This window comes from Megalopta genalis, chromosome 9, assembly GCF_051020955.1.
Source record: "Megalopta genalis isolate 19385.01 chromosome 9, iyMegGena1_principal, whole genome shotgun sequence".
In the NCBI taxonomy this organism is placed as follows: Eukaryota; Metazoa; Arthropoda; class Insecta; order Hymenoptera; family Halictidae; genus Megalopta; species Megalopta genalis.
The window spans coordinates 15,683,942-15,711,422 of NC_135021.1; the positions used below are offsets into that span (position 1 = coordinate 15,683,942).

General features: G+C 42.8%; 1 protein-coding gene across 1 annotated transcript in view; it reads right to left on the minus strand.

The window, feature by feature from the left end:
- Window positions 1-1,180: 1,180 nt before the first annotated feature.
- Window positions 1,181-27,481, minus strand: part of btv (dynein cytoplasmic heavy chain beethoven) — a 41,629-nt gene continuing 15,328 nt past the window's right edge. The window contains exons 17-45 of the mRNA XM_033464885.2: window positions 27,120-27,443; window positions 25,999-26,280; window positions 25,020-25,263; window positions 23,919-24,426; window positions 22,673-23,065; window positions 22,050-22,229; window positions 20,939-21,304; window positions 20,375-20,493; window positions 19,743-20,053; window positions 19,485-19,633; window positions 18,728-19,006; window positions 17,640-17,869; window positions 16,198-16,326; window positions 15,547-15,795; window positions 14,623-15,053; window positions 13,930-14,064; window positions 13,153-13,382; window positions 12,856-13,065; window positions 12,066-12,354; window positions 10,574-11,083; window positions 9,367-9,626; window positions 8,433-8,627; window positions 7,741-7,972; window positions 7,489-7,642; window positions 6,351-6,570; window positions 4,631-5,367; window positions 3,411-3,655; window positions 2,728-3,022; window positions 1,181-2,166 (exon numbers count right to left, since the gene is read on the minus strand). Of these exons, the coding sequence (XP_033320776.2) occupies window positions 1,874-2,166; window positions 2,728-3,022; window positions 3,411-3,655; window positions 4,631-5,367; window positions 6,351-6,570; window positions 7,489-7,642; window positions 7,741-7,972; window positions 8,433-8,627; window positions 9,367-9,626; window positions 10,574-11,083; window positions 12,066-12,354; window positions 12,856-13,065; window positions 13,153-13,382; window positions 13,930-14,064; window positions 14,623-15,053; window positions 15,547-15,795; window positions 16,198-16,326; window positions 17,640-17,869; window positions 18,728-19,006; window positions 19,485-19,633; window positions 19,743-20,053; window positions 20,375-20,493; window positions 20,939-21,304; window positions 22,050-22,229; window positions 22,673-23,065; window positions 23,919-24,426; window positions 25,020-25,263; window positions 25,999-26,280; window positions 27,120-27,443 (8,199 nt within the window). The 3' untranslated portion in view covers window positions 1,181-1,873. The remainder of the gene's footprint in view (window positions 2,167-2,727; window positions 3,023-3,410; window positions 3,656-4,630; window positions 5,368-6,350; window positions 6,571-7,488; window positions 7,643-7,740; window positions 7,973-8,432; window positions 8,628-9,366; window positions 9,627-10,573; window positions 11,084-12,065; window positions 12,355-12,855; window positions 13,066-13,152; window positions 13,383-13,929; window positions 14,065-14,622; window positions 15,054-15,546; window positions 15,796-16,197; window positions 16,327-17,639; window positions 17,870-18,727; window positions 19,007-19,484; window positions 19,634-19,742; window positions 20,054-20,374; window positions 20,494-20,938; window positions 21,305-22,049; window positions 22,230-22,672; window positions 23,066-23,918; window positions 24,427-25,019; window positions 25,264-25,998; window positions 26,281-27,119; window positions 27,444-27,481) is intronic.

Sequence of the window (27,481 nt, forward strand, 5' to 3'; positions counted from 1 at the left end):
ATGGGAAAGCGGACCCCACTCGAAAAAACAAGATGGCGCTATATATTTTCTAAAATATTGGAATCCAGATCTGCTTCAGAATTCAAAAAATATGGGTCCACGCTATTATTATTGAAATAATTGTGTTTCGAGCAATAATCGCGTACTAGCCCTTCTCGCCACTGATCCTTGTTTTTCCACGACCCACAGATGACTCAATAATTCACGGTTAGCAGGAAGAAGAAAAGCCCTGAGCGATCACAATGGGAAAGCGGACCCCACTCGAAAAAACAAGATGGCGCTATATATTTTCTAAAATATTGGAATCCAGATCTGCTTCAGAATTCAAAAAATATCGGTCCACGCTATTATTTTTGAAATAATTGTGTTTCGAGCAATAATCGCGTACTTGCCCTTCTCGCCACTGATCCTTGTTTGTCCACGACCCACAGCTGACTCACAATAATTCACGGTTAGCAGGAAGAAGAAGAGCCCTGAGCGATCACAGTGGGAACGATCCAAAGGCTCTCGTGCACATCGCGGCCACGCGTAATCGCGTCAAGCAAAAATATCAAGAGCGACGACGCTCGTTCGCCGAGACGAAGCGATACGAAAAAAGGGATCCGCGAATCTCCCAGAGAACCGTTATCCTTCGCGTTCTCTTCTTATTTTCTCTCGCTGTTTTGTGGGACATGTCGGGGGTAACAAGCGCGGGCCGTCGAAACAATGCGAATTTCCGGCCACGCGAGACCAGCGACCGGGACCATAACGAAGATCGATTCGCTCGTGTTTGCTCGCTCGAGATTCCGTGAGTCGAGTGGACGTTTCATTAACAATTCAACGATGTTCGATGTTCCTCCTGGGCGCCGTTCCTCTGCTCCCGGTTAAATTCATTTTAGAAATCCGCTCTATTCCTATCCTCCGAGCGGAATTTTATCGCGGTCCTTCACTATCATGATATCTCACCAGCTTCCAGCCTTGTAAAGAATGCCGCACTGCTCTCCGGCGAAGTTTTGCCAATGTAATTCGTTGGTAGAACATTAACGATTTATTAAGAAATTGTGCGATAGGATCTGACATTGAATCAATTAATTTCGTTGTGGATTTCGTAATGAATAATTTAGGAGGAAATTGCGAGGACCTTGTACAGTGATTCTGAAAAATAATTAATTATGTTTCACAGAGATTTGAATAGAAACGGTACGGTACAAGTGTGATTTATTGCCCGCATTTTTCGTACAATATGCACTAACCACAACGACCAAGCGACAACGATAATTGCTGCAGAATATTCCAAATTAGCACACGGTAGTTCAAATGAAATTAATACTAATACGTACTAGATTGTATAAAAAAATTCTACTGTAGTAAGTGACTCGATTAAATCGTTAAAACTAATTGAACTTGTTACTAAGATGTTACTCGTTGGTGTGTATTGTTACAATTTCTGGTCAAAGTGAAAATTAACGCTACACTGATCCTGTCTCTTGTGTGCCTAACAAAATTTTCTGTACACTGGTTTTTACTAGCAAATTTAATTTAATATCAAATTTCTTTAACTGCTTTCAATCGTCTGTTTTTTTGCAGCCCTAATCTTTGCGTTTAAAGATGTTTCATCAAAGTTTCACAGAATATCTTGTAAGTACAGTAAACTCTCCCTAATTGACGCTCAGATTGTCCACGAAAATGGACAATTTGGGAAGAGGAGGCACGATTACTCGATGCTTGCACCTGGTTTTTATAATTGTTGGCCATCGGCAACTATAAAAATGAGCAACGAGGCTCGAATAATCGCATCTCCTCCACATTGTCCATTTTTGTGTACAATCCGAGCGTCAATTAGGGAGACATTATTATACTTCGTAGTTTAGTAGAACAAATCACCATTACAGAATTATGTCAGCTTCAAATGGAAAGCAACACCCCGACGCAACCAAATGTCCTGATCCTCTTTCGGACACCTAATCGGTAGCGAGCAGATCAGCATATCCCTTTGCGAGGTCGCGTACACCGGGATATTAAGAATATCCTCTTCGGAATTCCGCAAATAATCACCCATCACGTTAGTACCCACTTTATCATCGGCATAATTCTCCGGAAGAAATGCGATCTGACAACTGGGTGCCGCTGCGACCGACGCCGCGTTCGCATCTAGGTCCTTCAAGACGCCATCTTGTATCACCGCACCTGCGTTCACAAAATCAAAACAACATTCCATCTGTTATAATAATCGCTTGTGAATAGCTTACCGATGTCTATGCACACGAAATTTCATATACAGTAATGTCTCTCTAATTGACAATGGACAATTAGGGGAAAGGAGATACGATTATTCGAGGCTTGCGGTTCGTTTTTATAGTTACGAATTGTCAACGACTATAAAAACGAGCTGCAAGGCTCGAATAATCGTATCTCCTCTTCCCAAATTGTCCATTTTTGTGTACAATGTGAGCATCAGTTAAGGAAACATTACTGTACATATAATGTCTCTTTAATTGACGCTCAAATTGTCCACAGAAATGAACTATTTAGGAAGAGGAGATACGATTATTCGATCCTTGCGGTTCATTTTTATAGTCACAAATTCTCAACAACTATAGAAACGAGCTGCTCGAATAATCGTATCTCCTCTTCCCAAATTGTCCATTTTTGTGCACAATCTGAGCGTCAGTTAGGGAGACATTACTGTACTAATTAAAAGACGCAGAAGCTAAAAATGGAAACTATCCGCAATCAGAGGATTAGTACCCGATATAAGCAGGCCTTCGATGATCAACGATATCTTCCACTCCTCCCTCCTCTGTTTTTCAATCCAGTTGACACGAAGCCGAAGATTTTCCAGAGGCTGTCTAGTTTCCCTGGCGGTGTGCTGCTTCAGGACCGTGAGGAACGCCCGCGGCCTGGCCAATCGGGACATGTCAATTATGGACGAAGAGATCGACAGCATCGTCTCTAGGGTTTGGTATCTGGACAGTAATCCTTTCACGAAAGGCAGGACGTCCTTCGGCCCGTATTTCCATTCGTCTAACCAGCATTTTGGTGTCTGCGAAATTCGAAAAAGTTCGATCGTTAATCACAGTCAGAGACATGAATGAGTTCATTCTCTCGTATGGACCGCCTGATTATGCGAAACCAATTTATCTCCCGACGGGTTCATACCAATGGAGTTCTAATGTAAACGAAACTGTGCTTTCCGATAAGTCAGAAACGATACGCAGTGTACAATATCCCAATATCCCAATTCGGGAAGAGGAGATACGATTATAAGAGCGTTGCAGCTCGTTTTTATAGTTCTTGACAATTCGTAGCTATGAAAACGAACAGCAACGCTCGAATAATCGTATCTCCTCTTCCCGAGTTGTCCATTTTTGTAGACAATCTGAGCGTCAATTAGAGAGACATTACTGTAGCGTCTTTCCTCCGTCGCTCACCTTCGAGTCCTCGAAACGCAGACTATCAGCGTCCGCTCGAATAACATTCAGTGTATTCTTGGTTAAATTCAGCTCGTCGACGAAGAACCGTTCCAATGGGTTCTTGATCCCGCCGCTTCCCATCGGCGGCAAGGCGAAGATCGAGCTGTGACGCTCGATCAGATCCTTCAAGTCCCTCTGAATTCTCGATTCGGTTTTTCTGCTGTCGTTCCTTTCGTCGCCGACCGACACTTTCAGCAGGACACCTGTACAGTTACGTCACCGTCACCGAAATTAAGTCTTGTGATTCCATACGGTAATTACACTCTTAACAGAACTGTTAGAATTGTCAGAATTGTTAACAAATTATTTTGAAACGTGAGATAACAATTTAAGACACCATTCGAGTGCAAAGGATTGATCGATGCGGTTCGACGTTTTGGGAAGAAAACATTGGATTGCTGCAAACTGATTGCAATTCTGAAACGTCGTAAATTAAATAATACGTTTTAAGCTTCAAATCCATTTGCACAACACTAATAAAATAGTGTTAGTTTCATAACTAACGGAATAGTAGAATCACGCTGTGGTAGCCGTGACATATAACTGTAATACACTCCGTGTATTAATAATAATAAAATAAAGGTCTACAATGGAGAATTGGAAAATTTGACAAACAAAAGAAAACATAGGGTAGAGGAGCCGATTATTGTGGGGTGACCAATTGCTGTGCCTCTGGTTTGCATCAACGTTTGCATTGGCGTTCTTTATCAAAGAAAACATATTAGATTTTTGTATGCAGCAATAAAAATAAATAAAAATTCTAATATGTCTTATACGATCAATTTTATTTATTATTATTTATTATGACTGAAAACAGACCAGAGACACAGCAATTGGTCACGCCACAGTAACCGACTAAACGAACAACAGTTTACAATAAATATATAATTCTGTTATTCATGACAATAAATTCGTAAGATCCGCAGACTACCAATGTTGCTTCGAGCAACAAATAACCAAAGTCACAACAAGTAACCAAAGATACAACAAAAGGAAACAAACTCAATCCAAAGAACTACAGCAAGAAAAAGTAGTAAAATGCAAGAAAAAAACTGCCCACAGAGAAGTCAAAAGAGAGAAGACCAGTCCTTAAATGTCATCACCCAAGGGAAAGCCCGAGGAACTAACTACGTCATCAGCTAATTACCGGACTAATCAAATAAGCAGATAGAACAAACCTTTCAGATGGGACAGAGCAGCTTCGGCAGCGCCCCTCTCCCAGGCTCTGTGCGCGTTTGCCGGAAGTCCGAAGAATTCTCTAGGCGAATCGCTGTCAGGAACCTGTTCCAAGACATTGAGAGCATCCTCGAAGGAGCTCCCGGTGATCCTGAGGATTCCGGCTAGCTTCCTCCTGCCTTCGTAGACCTCGGCGGACCAGATATCGCGGACAATGGAGCACAGAGCCCTCATATCGTAGTCATCCTGCAGCCTGCCTCCGTAAATGGCGACGTCTAGCAGTCCTCTGCCAGTCTGCCAGGATCCGTCGTTGTCCTTGTTCCTTTTCGAGGGTATCTCCTTGACCACCAGCTCGTAGGCAGCCTCTATGTCCGCTTCGTTCCACTCGTACGGTCGGATCCAACCTTCGGGAACGAATTTCCGTCGTTCCTGAAGGGTCGCGTGCAGCCAGGACAATAGAACGCCTCCGGGAACGTTCAAGCGGTCCTGCTGTCTCTGCTGAAGTTGTTGAAGAGACCGCTTCACATTCCTTTTCACTCCTTCCGGCGCTTCGTAAGCCAGCTTCAGACAGAGGCCTGCTAGGCTTGGGTAGAAGCCTAAACACTCTTCTGTGGTCAGCCAGATCCTGGTGGATGGGTTCTTGTTGGTGGTGCACATGGGGGACCGTAGCAGGCTCTCCAAACGGGGCAGCCAGTTCAGAGCTAGGTGCAGGTTGCTCAGCAGCAGCCAGTTGCCGTTTCTGTTTGGAGCATGTTCGATTGTTCCATCAGGTTTTATAAATGCGGATCATACCGAGTCTATTGTATTCTCAGCTCCGATTGCAACCTGGTAAGCTTAGTGACAACATGACATTTTATTGTCTGCGCAGGGAGACTTATTCAGCATGTCTACGCTGAGCCAAGGTCAACATCGTACACCATAAATAGCAACATGCTACGAATGATGAAGAAAGTTTATAGGATGGACAAGAAGATATGACGCATATATATATTTGGCTGTCCCGAAATTATGGTACTTCCGGGAGAAGAGGTGTTCCTGAGGTGATTTGAAGTAACTTTTTCCTTAGCGAAATTGCAATCAGTGGCTTCGTTTACGAGTTATTAACAAAAAACAATGACCAATGAAGGACGAGCTCGCCTGGCGCTAGGCGACCGAGTGGAACTGAGCTTCGCGCGCTCGTTGGCTGAGCCGCCTCGCGCCTGCCAATCTCGCCTCTCATTGGTCAGTGTTTTTCGTTAATAATTCGTTAACGAGATGCCTCGGAGAAAATTTTTGTAAAGGAAAAAGTTGCTTCAAATCATCTCAGGAATCCCTCATTCCTCGGAAATACCATAATTTTGGGACACCCTGTACATATATTTAAACACGATCACATTAACTTTATGAGCTGTTTAGCTTGAAACAGACCAGCTCAATACTTTTTCCATCAACGGGAATAATTTGCAATGCAATGGAGAGATAGGTGGCAGAATAGTTTTCTATAAATATCATTATTGAAAAATTTTCTTCGAGGTCACTCATGTGTCTTAGTCGTGTAGCCAACATCGTCATGTTCATCCATGTACGAAGATGTGACCTTGGAGAGACTCTGAAGTCTACTATTTTTTCATTACTGTGGAACTTTCAAGTAGCCAGAGGATGTTCATACAACTGAGGCATAGATAGAAAAATAGAACGGAGGAAATGTTTCTAAATTATTGATTCAGTTAACGTTCTAATTACCGACAAGCACTTTCCAACGCGAGCTCGGCCTGTGCGACTTGACCCTGGCCTAAAGACACCTCGGTGAATCCTGTCGCGGATGCAACCTGATTGTTCGCTAGACCTTGCAGCTCTGAGCCAGGATCTGCTCCCGGAGATAGTAGCAGCAACACGGGATACGAAGCTTGTTCTTCGGCTACGTTCCTCAGGGACCATGGCGGTGGAGCTAGTTCTTTCACACCTGACAGGTAATTAGAAATAAGAGGATTTAATACGTATCTGATAGTTCTTCTTGTTTGGATAACGATGAAGAGAAAGATAAGAATCTTTAAAAGACTTATACGAGTGCTTCTATACTAAATGTTCATTTCAAATCTATGTATATGATATCTAGATACATAATCCCTGTAATTAATACCTGAATATATACAGGGAGTCAAAAAATTATTATACAAGCAAGAAATGAGGGGTTCCTGAGGTAACTTTTTCCTTAGCGAAAATGCAATCCACGGCTTCGTTCACGAGTTATTCACGGAAAACAGTGACTAATGAGAGGCGAGATCAGCTGGCGCGAAGCGGCCGAGCCAACGAGCAGTCGACGCCCAGTTCGTCTCAATGGCTCAGCCTCGCGTCAAGCGAGCTCGCCTCTCATTGGTCAGTATTTTTCTTAAATAACTCGTAAACGAAGCCGCGGATTACATTTTCGCTAAGGAAAAAGTTACTTCAAATGACCTCAGGAACCTCTCATTTCCCGCTTGCACAACGATCTTGGGACACCCTGTATATTTACACCCTTTAATTTTTCAGAAATTGTTCGTTTGTTTTACTTCAACTAGACTACGGATCTTATGCATCTGATAAAAATGATTATGTCAAATACGAAACAATAAAAACGTTTAAAGAATTTAAAAATATCATTGCATTATTTGCAGCTCGGTAAAATGAATCAGAAACGAAATAAATGTCCATGTAGCTTCCGTATCTTTCAATTACCGCGGACAATTTTTATTTTGCGTATAAATCCGCAGTCTAGTACCCCATCGAAAATATAATATTCCTTTCAATTTTAAGAAGCCCCCGGTCCAGAAATTATCTGGCAACATTCGTGCTTCTTCTAGCGACTTCGTCGCTCGGGACTTAACGGATGAAGAAAAGTTACCCAAAACTTCAGCAGCCAGTTTCGTCAGTGCGGTGTACAGATAATCAGGTCGCAATGTCTTGATCAGCAGGATCTTCCGGAACGTGGTCAACTCGGTCTCCGCGTAAATGTTGCTGGCATCGTTCAGATAGGCGGGCTTCATCTTCGCGGCGACCTGAATAAAGCGTATTAAAATGTTTCGGTGAATGCGTTTATTGCAACTAACGGAGCACCGAGCTGGTGCTTATTGAATGGACAGGTTTCTCGTTTTACATGAGGCAATGCTGACACCAAAGCGCGAACGGAGAGCCGTCGCTCCTCGGGCACCCATTCAGGCACTCTGTAATCAGAATCCCCGTCGTCGTTCGATAGCACTTCGCCCAGCAGGAAGTTCCTCTCGACGTCTGGCACCGAATGCAACGAGAGCGCGAGCTGCAATGCCAGAGGCAGCCGGTGCTTCCTGTAGACCGCTTTCGCGCAGTGGTACAGGGTTAAACTTATTAATCTGTAACGCAGAGAAAACAGGGCCTTTGGCAAATTACTACGATTACCCGAGTTCGCCTGATCTTTGAGCTTTCATCCCGGCGGCGTGCAAACGAGGTCCTGTTTATTTTCCACTGGATTTGCACCGCAAACGTCGCCCTTCTGCAAGATCAGATCTACCATTTTGAAAATCAGATTTAACCCTTTGAAAATCAGATTTAATCCTTCGCAAATCGCCCCGTTTGCAGATTAAATTCGTCGTCCTGCAGTTAGGATTCTATCGGATCGGATCTTTCCTAAACTTTCGCAACAGAAGCGAAGTCTAGGGTAAATTCACAGCTCGGAGATATGAAGTTTCGCAGCTTGAAACAATTGTTCGAAGCGAGAGTGAAATGAATAGGTGTTGGACCATGGAGTGCACGGCAAAGTAAAATTGAGGTGTTAGAGAAAGTGTGACTATTTCCGAAGGAAAATCTACTCGCCGTTTCTCAATCAGTTTATCCTGCTCTTTCTTATCCTCAGACACTATCGAATTCCTATAATCCTCGGCTTCCAGGTAAATGTCCGTGAAAGCTTCCGCAGAAAAAACGTAAAGCGGACTCAAGGCTGTCAGAGCCCTCACTGTCTTGTACAAACTGGCTGCGAACTTCGCCAGTTTCTCGTGCTCCTTTGCTCTCCTGAAAATAAAACGGGAACCTAATTTTTGTAATATCCCAAAAACTATTTTTTATCGTATACGAGGTGTATTCAAGACGAAGAACAGGTTTAAGTAAATTAATATTTAAACACGAAGTTCACACAAAGGTGTACAACATCATAGTGCATAAGAAATAATAATCATAATAATAACTAATATTTTATAATGTTATGTAGACGGAGAGAACGAATGAGTCTTGTTGAGGCTCAGAGATTTCAGAAATAAAAATAAATGAATGCTCAAGAATGGAGTTCATACGAAATTTGTCCTTGTTACTTAAAATATTAACGGATGTTTGCAGATGCCTTTTTCGATTGTAATCACATCTTAGCAGATAAAGGAAGTTTATCGTATGCCTAAATTTATTTGGATGCTTAAATATCGATGACAAGAGAACAGAATTTTATTCTGTCTTAACAAATCGGTATAAAATTCAAGCTTAAGAGATTATTATTACGGGATTAAGGAGTGTCATCAAAATATATTGTGTGACTATCGCAAAATATATGAATATATAAAAATAAGATCACAGAAGAGATCACAGCCAAGAGAAATATATTTTTATATATACAATATTGAGAGATAGTCGCGGAGCGTTAGCAAGCGTAATACCATAAATCCACGTAGGATAAGTATCAAGCGAAACGTCGCGACCCCAGGACGATCCTCTATCAGCAGGAATGAAAAATGGTGTGCCGGTCTAATAGATTTTCGCCCACCTGGAAACGTTCTCCAAGCTTCTGCGGCTTTCTTCGAGAGCGAACGCGATTTCTTTCGCTTTCGACTGAGTGGCCTCCAACGATGACAAGAGTCCACCCTGGGATCCTTCAGACTCCTGGAGGAGGTCTTGACCCCTCGCGGTCGCCAACTGCGCCAGCAGATCCAATCTCGCCGTGTCCCGTTCGCCGGACAATTTTTCTTCCCGTTCCAGTGCCTCTTTCCTTTTCGTTGCCAACTCCGGCGTTTCCTTTAACAAAACCTGTCGACAAGGTAATTAATTTTACGCCGGCCGCGCCACCCTCTCCACGAATCACGAGCCTTTCAATCTCTACCCCTGGCGGCGATTTCTTTCGCGGAGAAGTTATTAACCATTTTATTTGACATCAAGAGTAACCGGAGTTTTTAACGAGCAAACTGGATTTCAAGAATTTTATCTCGAGTGCACACAATTTCACCGAAAAATCCTCGGCGGCTGAGTGGCCTGGTAATTGGACTACCTTCTTCGACAAGATCTATCAAAAAGACGTCATCCGCGTTTATGTCTCCTTTTGATATCAGGAGACCGTAGATGTTAAGGTTTTATGAAATTGGTAGTCACCTACCAAAAACTCGAACTCGAAAATTTGACAGAAGATTGTATCCGTGCAGATTTTATTAAACAAATTTTGAAGACGATTAAGAAACCTTGGTGGATAATTTATAAACACTTCTACTTTGAGAGTACAATTCCTGCTGTGGGCGCAGGCCTCTTTAACGATGTAACGATGTTCCTTTCATATCTTTTGATCTGTTTGATCTATTCATTTGCTATTTCCACGCAAAATCTGTCTCACAGTGTTCAAATCGAATCTTCGAATAGATCAAACACAGATCAAAAGATATGAAAGAAACATCGTTACATCGTTAAAGAGGCCAAACAAGTAGAAGTGTTCATAAATTATTCACCAAGGTTTCTTAATCATCTTCAAAATTTGTTTAATAAAACCTGCATCGATGCAATCTCCTGTCAAATTTTCGAGTTCGAGTTTTTGGTAGATTTCTTTTTTATTCTCCGAGCGCAACGGGAGAAAAATGGCGAGTTTTGCAAATTTGCCCAAGAAGACCCGGCTTCGAGACACCAACAAGCCCTGGCCAACGCGTCGAATCCAGGTGCGCCGGTCGACTAGGCACGTGAAACGCCGCAATTTCCCGTGAAACGATTCTCACCCTCTCGACGAATCGCTCCGCCAGGCTCTTAGTGCTGGCCCCGAGGGCAATCTTGAACAAGACCGCGTCAACTTCCTTCGGAAAACCATCCAATCTGTCCCGTCTGGTGGCGAGGAAAAGTTTGAAGCCCTGCGGAGGCGGCAAAGTTCGTTCACCGAGCCTCAGGGGACGCCGACGCAGCAGCGGCAACAATATCGAGGGGAACTCGACGAGCTCCTCGACCAACAACGGTTTCCCGAATCGCACGGCCAGCTCCAAAGCGGTCAGGAACTTCCCGTCTTCCGGCCTGGTGACCTCCATGCGAGAGCCGATGTTGTTCTTCAGCCAGGCGACGGCTACGCCGGACGGGTCCACGAAGATGGGGACCAACGGGCCTCTCAGGGCGCACGAAGCTGCCACGAGACTTCCGGTGTCAGCTGGCAGACCCTGAGCTCGCCATAGAAGACGCTCCCTCTCGCTGATCAGCAGATCGATCGCCAACTTTTTCCATTTGTCGTCTCTCCCCGGATTCTGGTGACATGCCCATTCAAATGATTCCCGTTTCGCAACTTGACACAGGTCGATCAGGTCTTGGCCGACTTGTTTTTTGCAAAAGAAGTTTAACGATTTACCTAGTGGCCACGGCTTATGGTCACGATAACACGTAAACAATTGTTCAAAGCCAGTAAGCGGATTGCGAATTGTATGAATTCATGACAGAAATTTATAGGTGAAATATCAAACAACGCAATGATTAGAGGAATATAAGATCATCAATACGTTATCATAAAATAGGAAGAAACAAATTCATTTTTCGTTTCAGTTTTTCGTTTCGTCGATGCAAACGATATTTATTTTACATGAAATAAATTATATTAATAATAGTAATATTGTCATTCTTTTAACTATGTAGGATATCCCAAAATTATTGTACAAGCGGGAAATGAGGGGTTCCTGAGGTCATTTGAAGTAACCTTTTCCTTTACAAAAATTTTCTCCGAGGCATTTTTCACGAGTTATTAACGAAAAACACTGACCAATAAGAGGCGAGTTCGGTTGGCGCGTGGCGGCCGAGCCAATGAGCAGAAATGGGCTTCGACCGATCATTGACCCGGCGGCTTCGCGCCAGTTAATCTTGTCTCTCATTGGTCACTGTTTTTCGTTAATAACTTATAAACGAAGCCGCGGATCGCATTTTCGCTGAGGGAAAAGTTACTTCAAATAATCCCAATAATAATAATAAATAATAGCTCTACCTGTAGAGCTGTGTCATCGAAAAACCTGCTAATAAGAAAAACTTGCCTAATTTTGGAATACAGAAATACAGAACCCAATACAGAAATCCAGAATTCCAAAAACAATACCTACGTAATCGAGTATTTAATTTTGATAATACAGTTTTCGTAATCAAGTGGCTGGGATAATTAGCTAATTAACCGAACAACTGAGTAATTAAGCAGAGTAGTTCGGTAGCAACGTGACTCGAGACCTGAGGCTACCCAGGGACGATTACCTCGTAGACCAACAGCGAAGCGACATTCGCAGCCTCGACGTCCAACTTCTCTTTCCTAGCGGTCAACTCCTCTAACTGTGTCTGCCAATCACGGTGCTCTGTGTCCAGTTTCTGAAGCAACGCCCTGGCAGTTGTTAGCCTGCCTTCGGTGGCCTCGGCTCTCAGTTGCAAGGCTGCCGCACCTCTAGAATGCTCCGCGAGTTGTTCTTGAAGCTGCGCCACGCGGCTTTCGACGGAGTTCAGTCCGGCTGCTAACTTACCTATCTGAGCTTCTGCCGCTGACAGACTCCTGCGGTATTAACACGATTATGGAGAGCTTTTCTTATAGATATTTATAAAAAAATTGTGTTCTTATCGAAGCTCGTAATTCGTTAGAAAATAACAGAATTCAACGTGCATCCAGTATCATCCCTTCGACTGTGAAGAATATTTTCACGCAATAATGAACATCGTGTTTTGCTTCGAGTTGCCGCGAACTTTCTGCAAAGGACAATATATCTACACGTTTAGAATCCAACTGTAATGAACATCTTCGATGATTGAAAGCGTGAAGAAAACAATGAAAAGGAAAACGGGATTCAGAAGAGCAAGTAAAGTTTGGTATCGCGATCTAAAGGCAAAGTTCCAAAATACCCTCATGGAATCAGTCGGCAACAGTTCTCCGATGGTTAAACATTCAATAGAAAAGACGTCGTGACTTTAAGAAGGGAATCTCGAAAGTTATAGCTAGAAATCTGTCGGAAGCTGAAGAAGAAGGCGAGATCGGGTTCCGGGGACGTTCGGGACATACTCGGCCAGCAGTCGTTGCTCTTTCTCAAGTGGCGCGACTTGCTGAAGGATCTGGCCGTATTGAAGGTTCGCCAGAACCCAAGCAGCCAATGGCGCAGCAGCCTGCGAAGCTCTCTTCGCGGTTTTCTCCTCGAAACTCTCCGGCCGCTCCTTGACCAACTTGGCAACCGCCTCCAGGCTCGCAGTCGTGCTTCTTCTCGCGTCCCACGTTCTGAATCGATCGGAGATATTTTAGAATGAAATCGAACTCGACAGTCGGCGAATCAATCGGCAACGTTCCCGAAGAGACAATCGCTACCTGATCTCGTCCTTGATCCCACGCTTCGCTAAGAACGTCTTCATGCTGTTCCACGAAGTGTCTTTGATACCCATCAATCGGAGGACACCCTCGAGGACGTCTCTAACGGGCGCTGGGGGTGCTCTCAGCGAACGTACCTCCGACAATGCGTCAGCACTTATGCCAGCTACTGCATGAGCCGCTTGCTCGACCAACGGCTCCACTTTTCCAAGCTCGCCCTCGATGTCTGCCTGCGTTTCACACAAAAGTTAACCCTCATTCTGCGATTGCAGTCAGCGATATTCACTAATTCCGATGAAACAGCGAATCAAGTGTATCGTCCTTTTGAATGTAAGAATTCACAAAGTCGATTACTTGTTCGTCGGATTCCTTTTTTACCGTTTGGCGATTTGCCAACAATGGACCAATTCAGTTTGAAAAATGAGGGTCAGACGAGGGTTGATGCTTCACCTTCTTAACCGTCTTTAATGACTGTATTGCATCCGTCAGAAGTCTAAATGGTCGTGATCAATCAAAAGTAACATACTTTTGAGAATACTTTTGTACTTTATGCATTTTACTCTTAAACAAACGCCTTATGTAAAAGCTACAAGTTTTATAAGCATGTACGAGCTAGATTGTTAAAGCGTTTAATGTTTAGATCGACGACGGTTAAAGTAATGACTAAGGTTTCCAGAGCCATGATACTTCACAAGAACAGCAGCTAAATTTCGTACACGTTCTTTTTTATCAAACCGGCTTGTTGCAGTGGTAGTAAGAAAGGTTTATGGTTAGTACCTTCCTGCGGGCTAGCTCAGCACTCTCCCGTTCAGTCTCGGCCTTCAGGTTTGCCATCTCACCCCTTTGTCCCGTTGCGCCCCTCATGGTAGCTGTAATTTGTTCTAAAGCTGCGTTAGCTCGACCCTGTTCCGCCTGGAAGACGACGATCATGAAACGATTAATTGCGCGGCCTCTCAACTTCCGAAAGCTTGTACATTGTTGCCAGTACTTTGCACGATGTCAGAGTTTCTACATTTCGTAATATAAATCTGTATTTTGTAATATAAATCTTATTGCTTGCGCTGTTTTTACTTATCTCAAAACAATTCTTCCAGTGCTGGACAAGCAACAAGAATCGTTGAAAAAAATGATTTATGTAAAATGGAACGCTAGAATTAAGCCATTATTTTTTCACCGGTCCAAGTAGATAAGAACTACGAGCGTACTACAAATCATTTGCATACAGCAATTTATAAAAATACGAATGATTAAATAGTTTGTATTGTATAGAACGCGCTGGGAGTGTAAGTGGACCAATAAAAATTCTGCGTCGCTTCCAATTTCTCTCTAAATCCCAGCGAGCAAATTTTATATAATCGTTCGCGCAACAAGCGCACGAAATAACGAGCCCAGAGAGCCTCTCCGAAAGTAATTACGAAAGTTTTAATTCGAAGTGCATCGCGTAGCGCAGCGGCAGGTATTAAAAAGTACCTCGAGCTCTTGGCGCTGCCCGGAGACTTCATCCTCCAATTTCGCCACCTGTTCCCCGGCTTCCTTCAATCTCCCGATCCCAGCTTCGAGACTGTTCAGCTTCTGTTCCACGTCCTCGCTCCAGGTCACGTGCAAGTGTTTCCAGGTGTGCAGCAACGCGAAGAACCGAGCAGGAGCTTGCTGCTGTCGCGGAGCTTGAAGGTGAGCCTTGACCAACTCCTTGACGCCTTGCGAAGCATCCACAGAGTCCTCGGTTTCGCCGTTTTGTTCACGGGCTAGTTCGGTTAGGGGTCCTTCGCTGGACCACCATTCGCTGCCGATTCCCGGACCGATCAGGCCGCAGTGCTTCAATAGGCCTGATCGAGTCAGCCAGGACGATTTCATCTCCCCGTTGTCCAGGATCATTGCCACTTTTAGGTAGTTCCTCAATCCTGAAAGTTTCGAGTTGGAAGACGTTTATATAACAACGGATGCCTTCTTATTCAAATAAATTATAATAATATATAATAATATTATAATAATAACACCTTATATAATAACATAAGCTTTTTAATAACTGCGTCTAAAGGTAGCTCGATGATTTTCTTTTCAATGCTGTATTCAAAAGAAATTGTCGCACTACTTAATGCAATTTATTGAGTTTAAAGTACTGTCGTGAACAATATTTTCAGAAATCCTCAATTGCTGATATTAGAAGAACTATTAGAAAATTGCTAGCAGATCACGTGCTAAGAATTTCTCTTAAAATAATTGATGAATCATGTTCGAAGACCCGAAGACTGTTCATAGTTAATAATCTACAATTAGCAGAACAGTGGATTCCGTCTCTGTAGAGACGATGGTAATAGGTCCACGCAACGGCGCTTTCATTAGAATTAATTTCTGCTCCGTATTGTTGTCCAAGTGGGGTCGGTGTTTGCTTACTGTGGTAGAGGTATTGTTCCAAAGTGCCCGAGAAATCTTCCCTCCTCGCCACGTCGGCCAGCGGCGCTATTAAACCGTCCAGTTCTTCAGCTGTAAATAGTCCTGGAAGTTCGCCCCGTGACACTATTGCGCTCGCCAAAACAGCCAATCCATTTTCTCTCATGTGATGCTCTTCCAGCAGAAGTAGGGTCGGTTCGCCGTCGACACCAGCGGCTTGGACCGCCGCTTTCATCGATGCTCGACCACGACCTGGCAAATACCACTTGTTTTAACCACTTAATAGACACCTAAACATACACGTGGGACGAACCTACGTGCATGATCATTACTGCGCAAATCTTCTGAAGCTATCGTAAGGAACAAAAGTTAGATGAGAATGTACTTCTACGGTCGTTTTAATAAGTTGCTAATCGGACATTCAGTTTTCCCATAAATGCATACGATTTCATGCGAAATTCATACGATTTTCATATAATTTTCATACGAAATTTATGCGAAATTCATACGCGATTTCGTACGATTTCATACGATGCATACGAAAATCAGAAAGTTATGAATAAATACAAAGCAAATGGAGTTACGGGAACTTTTGATAAAATAGACTCGGTAGACAAAAGTATAGTCTTCAGCTTTTTATGATCGATACTGTACCAGGTCCCGAGTCCACCAGTCGAAGGGAAGAATAAATGGAGGCGAGTCTGACGGCTGATTTCCTTCCTGCTCCAGGTCGTCCAATTAAAATCACACCTCTCAAGCTCGTACCGAAGGCCCAACTTAATCCTTCAGGAAGCATCGAAATCTTTGCTTACACTCTTAAATAGAGCATTGCAAAATATATCGTGGAACATATTAAAGTCTACTGTGCAATATTCAAACTATTAAAAACACACGGAAGTGCCGCGTCATGTAACTAATTACAGTAAATTCTCCCAAATTTTCCTTCAGCTTGTAAACAAAAATGGACAATTTGGGAAGAGGAGTAATATCATCTACTTCTTATATTGTCTTACACTTTTCCTTAAACAGATCGCTCAAAGTTTATTTCCCGATGTGGAAGATTCTAAAACATCCACTCTTTGGCCATTAACCCTTTCGCTACTACGGGCCACTATAGTGGCCCTCCATAAGATGTCACTGAGGTACTACGGGCCACTATAGTGGCCTTTCGTATGATGCCACTGAGGTACTACGGGCCACTATAGTGGCCTTTCGTATGATGCCACTGAGGTACTATGGGCCACTATAGTGGCCTTCCATAAGATGCATTATATTGCATAATGTTTTATTTCCTCTCATGCTGTAAATTAAAGAGCGCATGCTAAGACGTTATAAATACCCTGGAATACCCTTTATTTATAAATACCCTTTGGAGAGAAATTTTTTCGTACGAAAACATTCAAGCAGCTTGGGTTCTCCGCCGCGGTACTCCCGCTGGAGAACGGCGTCGCGTAGCGTGCAGTGATGTCGCGGCGCTCCGTTCAGCGGAAGTACCGCGGTGGAGAACCCGCCCGTAGCGAAAGGGTTAAAAGCATTAAGACTCAAAAGATCGATAAATCAAGTGCCAAATTAAATTCCATTCGAATTGAAGAATTTAAAAGAGCTAAAACAGTAATCACTCTAATTTTCGACTCGGTCTAAACCAATTTTCATTAGAATCTGTAAGACCCAAAATACTTGAAGGAACGATCAATACAATAAAATTAAACTCCGCAATTCCGATCCTATTAATTGAACCACTGCAATTCCGAGTCTTAAAAGCTACGAACGAAGAGCCAACGTGTCAACAGCCTGAAAACAAATCTCCAAGCATCTCGCGGAGACCGCAACAGCTGTTTCTCGAGCCGCGAATTCGTGCTGACAATTAAATTTTCATTTGTCAATTGAGTTTACGTAACTGCAAGTAAATCCTGCTTGCTCCGCCGCAACATCGACACCGCTAGGCGGCAAAGGGGTTAATAGTTTAAAGCAACGCGTTGCAGCGGTAGTGCAGGACCTCGTTGAAACAGCTGGCCGATCGTATAGGACCCGACCGATCAGCCGGATTAAGCTCGTTTGCAAAATATCGTAAAGTTAACCGTGTTAAATGCGCTCACCGGCCACTGTGCGCAACAGGTGCGACGAGATCGACGCTTGCACCGGATCGCCTTCTCTGGCGCATCTCGCAGCCGCGTTAATTATCTCCTTTCTCCACTGTTCCTCGTCCAACGCAGATAAGCCCGTATTACCGCGTCTCCATATGTACACGTCGCCCACAGACATAGGCGGTCCTGCCACTTTCGACTGCACCATCGATTCCCAGCGTGACTGATCCCTCGACGTTAATCTGCGGTGGTGGAAAAGCGCGATTTTGCAAATTCGAAGATCGAAATCCGCGAAACTGTTTCACAGATTATGGTTGATGAGTCGAGACAAGTTGGTGGCTTTTTATCTGGCATTCTTTAGGATTTCGTTGGACAAAAAGTTAGGGTAACTCAGAGGCTTCTACTCAGGCGTTTAGGGTAATTACTATGAGTTGTTATGTGTTTTTCGTTAACAACTCATAAACAAAGCCGCAGATTGCATTTTCGCAAAGGGAAAAGGTACTCAGAATGACCTCGGCTACCCCACATTTCCGGATTGCGAGACGTTCTTGGGACACCCTGTATATCACTGCTTTTGATAAAAAAAATATCAAGGCTGTTCCGAGTTATCCTTTACGACTCTGCTTCACAAGGTTGGTAAAAGTTACTATTGTTCATCGATTATACTTTAAGGGTGTGAAAACTACCCTCAGAGTGAAACATGCATTTGCAATTAATTTCTCTCTCGACCAATTAGCTGCGAAAAGTGTACAAGTTGCTGTAAACGATCACGGTATACGGAGAAAATACAAAACTTTTGTAAAACGTAAGTTTAATGAAGAATATCAAAGTATATATTCGTCTTAACCAGTTTTAACTCTTTTTAACCACTTAGCTGTTTCTTGACGAGTATACTCGGCACGAGGAAATAGCAACATTTTGTGTTACGACGAGTATACTGGTCAAAAACCGTTAACCGATTGAAGTATAACAGTTGTAGAGAAATGTTTCGAGCAGAATAGCATTATCGTTGAGAAAAACTCCGCGATCTGTCGATAGAGTGTTTGGGGAACAGCAAAGGATTCAGAGAAATGAGAAGGTCAACGTTTTGAAGGCGGTACCTCGGATGAAGGAGACGTCGTCCAGCATCCAAAAGGAAGCCGGTGATAGATGTTTCATTCTCCGGAACGGGGTAACACTTCAAACTGTCGGCCCACTGGATCAGATCTTTCGGTGTCCATTTGATAGGCAAACCTCGACAGGTTTCCATTAGTTCGAAAGCTTCCAATATGGCGGGCGCCATCTGCGCGATCCAGGATCCGATCAGGTTGCGATCCCCGTTTAAGCTGCCGTTCAGATGCAGGTCCAAAACTGCGGCAATCTCCTTCGGGCTCGGATACCTTCGATACCATGAACAGTTTCGAGCTCAACGACTATTGATTATATGGTGTAACGAGTGCAGTATTTAACAAACTCTTCAATGTGAAAAACGGGCGACAAATCTTGCACGAATATATGCTGTTGCAGATCTGTCGTCATCAAAGTCAACATGTCTTCTATTTATTTAAAAACTCACCAGAGTAATTTAGTGTACCACTATATATAATAATCGTATCTGCAATAATTGAACCGTCGAAAGCAGAATTAGTGTAAGTCAGAAAAGTTCATTTGTGGATAATGAAAGGTGAATGCAAAGTTCTGCAACATGCAATAACGCACAAATTTGTTACAACTGTTTTATGTGAGCCACTTTCAAGCTTTTAATTTAATAATAGCAGATCAACCTAGCAAAAAATTGACACACACCGCTTTTGCTTCAAACGGCTCGATTGTAAAAGTACTTTCAAATCGAAGTCCCAAGGAAGTAATAATAATTACGGTAGATAATGAGTCGATAGAAGAGCCTCCAGTCTCGGATGCAGTTTAGTCGATGCATCTGCAGTGCACAGAACGGTCAGAGGAATCCTGGCGAATTCCAGGTCCTCTTCATGGTATCCTCCTTCTTGCAGCAGCTCGCGTAACAACTCCTAAACATTTATACACTTACGAAGTTAATATAAATTTCCGTTCAATTAAAGGACTGATTTTACTTCCGATTTTGTCGGACGAATCGACGGAAGATGAGAAGAAAGTCACCTGTAAGTCTTTGGAGGCGAGATGCATGTCTTCGAGGATCAAGACCACTCTCGATCCACTTCGTGGCTTGTACGTTCTCCCATGAGAAGAGGAGTTCAATTGCACGCATCCCCGCTTCAGCTTCGTCACCAAATCCTGAGCGCCGTAAAGGGACGAGCCCTTTATCAAAGTCGAAGGCTCGTAGCTTCTGATCGTGGAGAGAATAACGGATATTAGGGTGGTCTTCCCGCAACCCTCTGGGCCCCTTATCATTATCGGTTGGTTGTTTTGGATCCATGGCAAAACGCTTGCCAGAGCTACCTTCATGGCGCCTATAAAAACGAAATGACAATGCCAGTGGGAAATCGATGCACTCTCAGAAAAGTGAAGGAAAATCGAGAAGAAAGGCTGCCATATTCAGCGCAATGTGTTAGCTTCAAATATTAAGAGAAATAAACTGTGGATTTTATACGATTCGAACAAATTACAATGCAGTTACAAAGTAAAAGGAAGCATCGATTCTCCATTATTCATTTCCCATTTTATTCTGACCAGAAGATTATCGTCGTCTAGCGAGGAATTTTAATTACTATTCGTCTAAAAATCTGTATTCGTTTCGCTGGAATCATGAATGCGTTAAAAGTGAACGTTACCTGACAGTAAAACAGGTCCGTCATCCGTGTCCACCGAGTCGTCAACGACCTGAACAGCTTCCACTCGATCGGTAATTCCGTTGTACAACACAGAACACGGTTTCTGCGGATTTGGACACCTGTGATTTCGGATTGCAACGAACTGAGTCAAGCTCTAGTGGAAAAGAATCGGAAAAGAAAAGATACGACTGAAAAATGTACGATGAACATTTACTTCATATTGAACCGATGAAAAATCCGCACAATTTTGACATCAATTTTGACAGTTTCAAAATTCATTCTCATTGAAATATATTCGAACAAACTACATTTTACAAGGACGCGACTAGAATGCAAAGTAATCGAAGTACGAAGTAGTTTCAGCGTCATTGATTCAGTTACTTTGATTTTGTGGAAATTCGTGAGATCGATTTCCGACACTTAACGTGTTAAAGGAAAATATGTTTGTCGCGCGTTCATCAAGCGAATCGTAAAATCAGCTTCATTTTTACAGCCAGCAAATAATGCTGAAAGAACACGTGAAGTAAACGAACTCGTTTAGTCTGAAATAATGAAGACACTCGCCAGCAATCGGTAAATTGATAGATCAACCGAGCCAAATCGTTTCTAGCCGTCTCATCCCCGATTTGACTGCAGAGGGAGGCGAGCAGCCCGTAAGAAGCGGAGGTACGTGTATTGGCGGTCCTCAAGTGGCAGAGTGCGGCGTCCATTAGACCGGAAGCGGAGGAAGTGTCTTGATTGATCTTCAAACATTCCTCGATGGCGGGACAGAGATGGGAGTTCGCCACTTCTTTCACCACTTCCGGTAGCTTCGTCAGTTTCGAGGGCACCAGCAAGCTTGTGGGGATCGTGGAACCCAAATGAACCACCCCTAATCGCGACACTGTGGCTGGACTCGCGCCGGCTAATTTGTGGGTCTCGAAGATAAACCTGTGCACAGAAACACAAGAATAAAAAATGTCTACTATGACTCTGTAGAATTATGAAAAAATAGGAACATTAACACTGGTTTTACCGGATCCGTGAAAATGACTGATCGCTATTTCTTTAATTCACGATTGCATATTCAGATTGTAAAGATACATTTATGAGTTATTTATTCAATACATGTGTTACTTGCGGCAAATGTTACAATAACACTCATTACAATTGAGAATAAACGTCTTACTGTTATTTTTATAAATTAATATAAGTTTCATTTACTATTTACTCTTTCAGTATTAAATTACACTCTACTCTTTAAGTGTTCATTTACTATTTACAGTTTAAATATTAATTTTCTATTTACTCATTCAATATTCATTTACTTTTTACTCATGTATGTATTCACTTGCTTTCTACTCATTTAAGTATTATTCATTTACTCTTTACTCAATTTAAGCTTTCATTTACTATTTACTCTTTAAATTTTCATTTTCTATTTATTCCTTCAGTATTCATCTACTTTTTACTCATGTGTGCATTCATTTACTTTCTACTCATATAAGTACTTATTTTCTTTGTACTCATCTCTAAATCTAGAATTAAGGGACATTTGTATCAAAGTTGATGCACGAGGATCACAGCTTAATTGAATTTGATAGGCAGTTCCGATGTTACGAAAGTCGGGTTTTTATCTCGCGCGTTCTGAGAGCTGAGTTTATCAACCAACGAAGAGGAAATTTTGCGAGCTTACTTAGTCCCAGAGCCAAGCTTCACTCCCACGCCGTTGGGCAAAGTCAATAACCTATTGTCGTCCAGGGCAGAGTTTAAAGCTTCGGCCCAATCGGGTTCAACGTCGCCGTTAAGGACGATCCAGGTCGTTGATTCTCCTGCGGACGTCACGGCGCTTGATAACAGACCTTCTTTCCACTCCCTGTTAAATAATTCATCCTTTCTCACTATCGGTGAAGTTGCGAAAAAAATCCACTAAAAAGCAACTGCTTTGAGCCCGATCCAGAAATTAGCCTAAGCTCCGTGGCCTTAAACGAATTTCCATGGAACGTTTAACATTTATTCCGTAAAACCGTTCAATTTGCATTAATAATACTCCTAATTGAAGGCGAGAAAATGGCACAAAACTATTCAGCAGATTATCTTGATTGCCTACGTGTTATCCAAATTCTAGTCATTAAATTGTTCAAAAAGGAACTTGGAATTCCTCTGCACAATTACTAGATAGTAAATCTTTGTGCAAGATCAATTGTTTTGCTTCAGCAGCGTGCTGTAAATCGAATGAAAATAGTAATTCTGGGCGAATACTTGAATTGTGTCAGTGTGCATATAAAAATTGTGAACAGTGTAAAATTATTATAATACCTAGTTTGCGGATCCACGCGACCCAGCAGTCTCGATTTAGGCATAGCACCGGGATACACGTGAAACTCAACGACCGTCTCGCCGATTTTCGTTAGAGCTTCCCATAAAAGTTTCCTTATGGTTGTTTTACCGCTTCCCGCCGGTCCGACGATCACGACGCCCGTTCTGCTTTTCAGCTGGTCGTTCAACTGAATGCATCTGTTTGCCATTTCGTTGCTCAGCTCATGGTCGGCACAGAGCTGCTGCAAAACAGCCTGCAAATCCAGTCTGTCGATGAATGTTGACGAGGACGGGTTCACCTTCGGGAAAATGTCTTCCAACAGCGAGAGAAACTTCGTCGTGTCCTCCTGCGTCAGTTTCGGCAATGTCGACGCCCTGATCGCTGCCACCAGCCTGGAAGATTTATTCACACCCTCGAAACTGACGTTTACGACACACCGCGCAAGCTGCAAACAATTCTGTGTGTTCACCGCGATCGTTTCGACTTCTATCAATTTGTATTGTACTTTTGAATTCTGTGCAATTAAAATAATGGGAAGAAGCGGAGAACCTGTTGGTATCGTCCAATTCAAAATAATCATTCAGTTCGTAACAAAGATAAAGATGAAGAGACGGACCTGCTGGTCTCGTCCAACAAAAATATTGAAAAGAAGGGAGACTGTTAGATACAACCGATTAAACACAAAAATATTAAGAACGAAAGAATCTAGAAGTCTAATTAAATACAAAAATATTAAAAACGAAAGATCTGAAGGTCCAACTGAAGCTAGAAATATTAAGAACAAAAAGGCTTAGAAGTCCAAATCAGAAGAAGAAGAGGACCTGTTGGTCTCGGTCAACAATAATATTGAGAAGAAGAAGGGAACCTGTTAGACCCAACAGATTAAAAACAAAAATATTAAGAACAAAAAGACATAGAAGTCTAATTAAATACAAAAATATTAAGAACAAAAGATTTAAAAGTCCAACTGAAGCTAAAAATATTAAGAATGAAAAGACCTAGAAGTGCAAATCAGAACACTAAGAAGAAGAGGACCCGCTGGTCTCGTCCAACAAAAATATTGAGAAGAAGAAGGGAGTCTGTTAGATATTTCTTCTAATAGTTCTTAAACAAAAAGACCTAGAAGTCTACTTAAATACAAAAATATTAAGAACAAAAGATCTGAAAATCCAACTATATAAAACTAAAGATATTAAGAACAAAAAGACCTAGAAGTCCAAATTAGAACACTAAGAAGAAGAGGACCTGCTGGTCTCGTCCAGTTCAGTCTTCACCGGAATGGCGTCCAGAACAGATCTAAGAGCCCTAAGACCCCAGTCATAGTGCGGCTGGCTAGAGAGCAGTATCTCTGCGATGTCGAGCGTCTCGACGAGCTGTTTCGCCAGCGTCGAGGCGTCCAAGAATCCGGCGCACTCCAGCAACGCTTTCACGATGTCCGATCTATCGGGATGCGCCATTCCGACAGGCCTGAAGAGCCTCGCCAGAGAATCCGGAAGCTTCCTACGGCCACCGTACTCGATCCCAGCGGGGTTCATCGTGATGAACACGCAGCAATGGGGATCGAGGTTCACCCTTTGATCGGCCAACAGGACTTCCGATGCACCGTCACGGACAGCCTCTTGCAGTGGTCGAACCAACATGGCGACCGCGCTGAGGGTTTCCTCCTCGAGGCGATTGAACTCGTCGAAACATCCCCATGCGCCTGCCTGTGCCAAACCGCCTAGGATTCGTCTCATGCAACCCGCGTCCATTCCTAGGAATCATTCATTTTTGCAAGCTTTTATGCAAGTTCGAAAGTTCGTTTCTATTATGGCACAGGTTCATTTTGATTGAGGCTTGTTGGCTGTCGAAAGGCTAAAGAAGTAATCGGACAATTGGGATGATTTCCAACGTTCTTGTGTCAATCTCGTTGGCAACGTGATTTTGAAGAAATACTTGAAGAAGTATTATTTTTAAGTTATACCTGTGTCAACTAACTATGTACATCGAATGGAGTTTCAAACGTAGCCGATAATTTGCCCCGCAATTATATCGTTGTTTGACTATGAATTTTTGTGTCTCATTCTAAATATTATACTGTCTCGTTTCGCGTACAATTAGCCGATTTTGTTCCGGTAATACGAAAACGACGGTTCATTGTATTATAATAAAAAGCGAGAGGATGAATAGAATGTCAAGGTTTCGGAAAACCGTTACCGCCTTTCGTTCTCCTCAGCACGTGGGCAAAGGACAAAAGAAGTTACGTAGCGCCAACTAATAGGAGTTCAAGGGGAAGTGGGAGAACGCAAGTGGGCGTGGGTGGAGGCGTAAAAATCGATTTCAAGTTGGTAAACGTCGGATTATTACCTTCGTCGCAATTGAAAACTAAAACGAGTCTGCCTAGAATAGATCCGAGAGCTTTTACGCTCTCGGTTTTCCCGGTTCCAGCTGGTCCGGTCGGACTGCCACCGAGGCCGAGCTTCATTGCCTGTGCCAGAGCTAAAAAGCACCTCTCCGTCAACGGCGTTTGGACCAGACCGGCTGCCGCGCCTTGATACTCGAAACGATACGGAAATTCTGCACCGGCACAGCGGACCACCGGTCCCTTACTCTGAAAACAATTTCTTCAGCCGTAATTTCTACGATTGCATAAATCTTCTGTTATTCTACCGAGCCCTTTAATGCTTATGGGGTGCGCTGACGTGCATGTCTGTACAGTTTCAGCATTTTCTGCTTTCTCCAGAAGAATTCTGATCGATCCGTACTGCGTCGTAACAATGCATAGTTATGTTTCATTTTACGAATTTCATCGGAACGCATGAGCGATGTTAATTTATATAACTAAAATGTTACATTGTTGTGGTAAGATTGTGTCGGACTAATCTATCGAGTGTGGCGAATATCAACTCCAAAATTTCCCACAATATTAACATCATTTTATCAATGAAACTGAAATTAGAAAGTTAAAATTGATCATAAGAAATATCAGTTTAACTCGTTTGCGTTCTAAAGCATCCAATTTGTTCAATATATTACAGAAAAATGTATTTCAACGCCTACGTAAAATTTAATGTCGCCCACATGTGACCAACTTGCCACTCAATGTGTTAATAATAAGACAGACAAATTCAATACATTTTGATAGACCTTCCTGCAAGCAAACAGCATCGTCATACAACATCTCATAGAACGAAAATTTTTTCACTAAAAAATACTAGGAACAAGTGGCTGCATCGATAAGTAAAGCTCTGCAGCGAAAAGATTTGGACGCCCCAACGTTTGCACTTGAGATTCGTACACCCTCGGCAAATAGATCGTAAGATCAAGGATAGATCGCGACACTCACGGTCCGATAGCACCTCAATTGTCTCCGCCACGTCCAAACAGTGCTCTCTCCCTGAACAGTGACATTCAAGAGATTCCTGGCTGTCCCGAGATGATGGACAGTGTCGAGAAGGAGCCCGCGAGCTTTCAGTGCAGTCAGCTTGTCACCGGCATCCTCCAGGCCCCTGTATCTCGCCCTTTGTGTCTCCAGATAGTCGACGAGATTCTTCAAAGACGAACGACCTTCTTTCAGAGCGTTCTCGCATCGTTCAGCGAATCGAATCCTCTCCGCCAACAGCAGGACCTTCGGAACGAACAGATTATGTCCGCCGAGAAAACGCATCAAATCGTCGAACAATGCTGTATCTTAATCAGATGTCGGGACAAGACCGTTGCCATATTACAGTAGGATCCGTGCACAAAGCTGAAAAGGTTTCCACTTACGTTTCACGACGATTATGCGACTCTACGATTTTGTATTTTTCAGCGAAAGAAGAAACATGAACATGTAGCGAAGATATTATTTGTTATTCGTGAACCGCGGATTTTATGCAAAACATGCAGACCATTAAACAGAAATTAAATAAAAATGAATTCTTTCTTTCAATGATTTTGATAAGCTCAAAATACGGTAACAGTATCATTAAATTCTTTTTATGTCTTCATAATTTTATATTTCAGCTATTCATTTTTCCCATAGAAATCCATAATCTAAATAAAACAGTATTCATCAAAGGCATTTCTGCGCTAAATTGTAAACTATAATAAAGATTATTAGAAAAAGAAATAGACGTCTATCTAGCTCCCACGTCTTACAATTAATGCTGACGATCTTATTTTGCCTAAAAATCCGACGTCTAGTTACTTGATTGTCCAGCTTGAGACAATTAATTAATAATATTTGCACGCAATTTATTAAAATCTACAGAAAACGTGAAGTGTCTAGAAGAATTACTACCTTAAAAAATATGTTGAGAAAGATTGATGAATAAAATTATAAACGATCGTAAGCATGCTCGGCAATATTTTTGCCAAAAAGGTCCGCCGTTCGAAAGAAAGCTAGATTCGTTTATTTCAGGTCTGCAGTAGCATATTTGCGTTTTGCGACACCTGATTAGAACACAGCCTAATCGCGTGTTTTACTTGTGCCGGGTAGGATGAAGGGTCGGGCGAGCTGTCGGCCAGGCATTTTTCTAAACTCTGTTGCAGGGCGGTTTTCATTCCATCCTCGAGATTGCCCAGCCATCGCGGTAATGGCTCCCGGAGGTCGACGGGCCTCGGTAACTGCAATATTTCACCTTCTGGCGATACAACGGCCGTCAGTCCATTATCGTCCTTTATTATCGATCCGACGCCTTGATACAGTTTCGGTAGATGAGCTTCCAGGCCCCGGCCGTGCGCTGACACTAATTCGAGAAGATCCTCGTCGCTCAGGAAATAGAGACGGGGGTAGGACGATCTCTTTTCCTGAAAGGGTGAACACGCCGAAATGAAAAGGCCGAAGT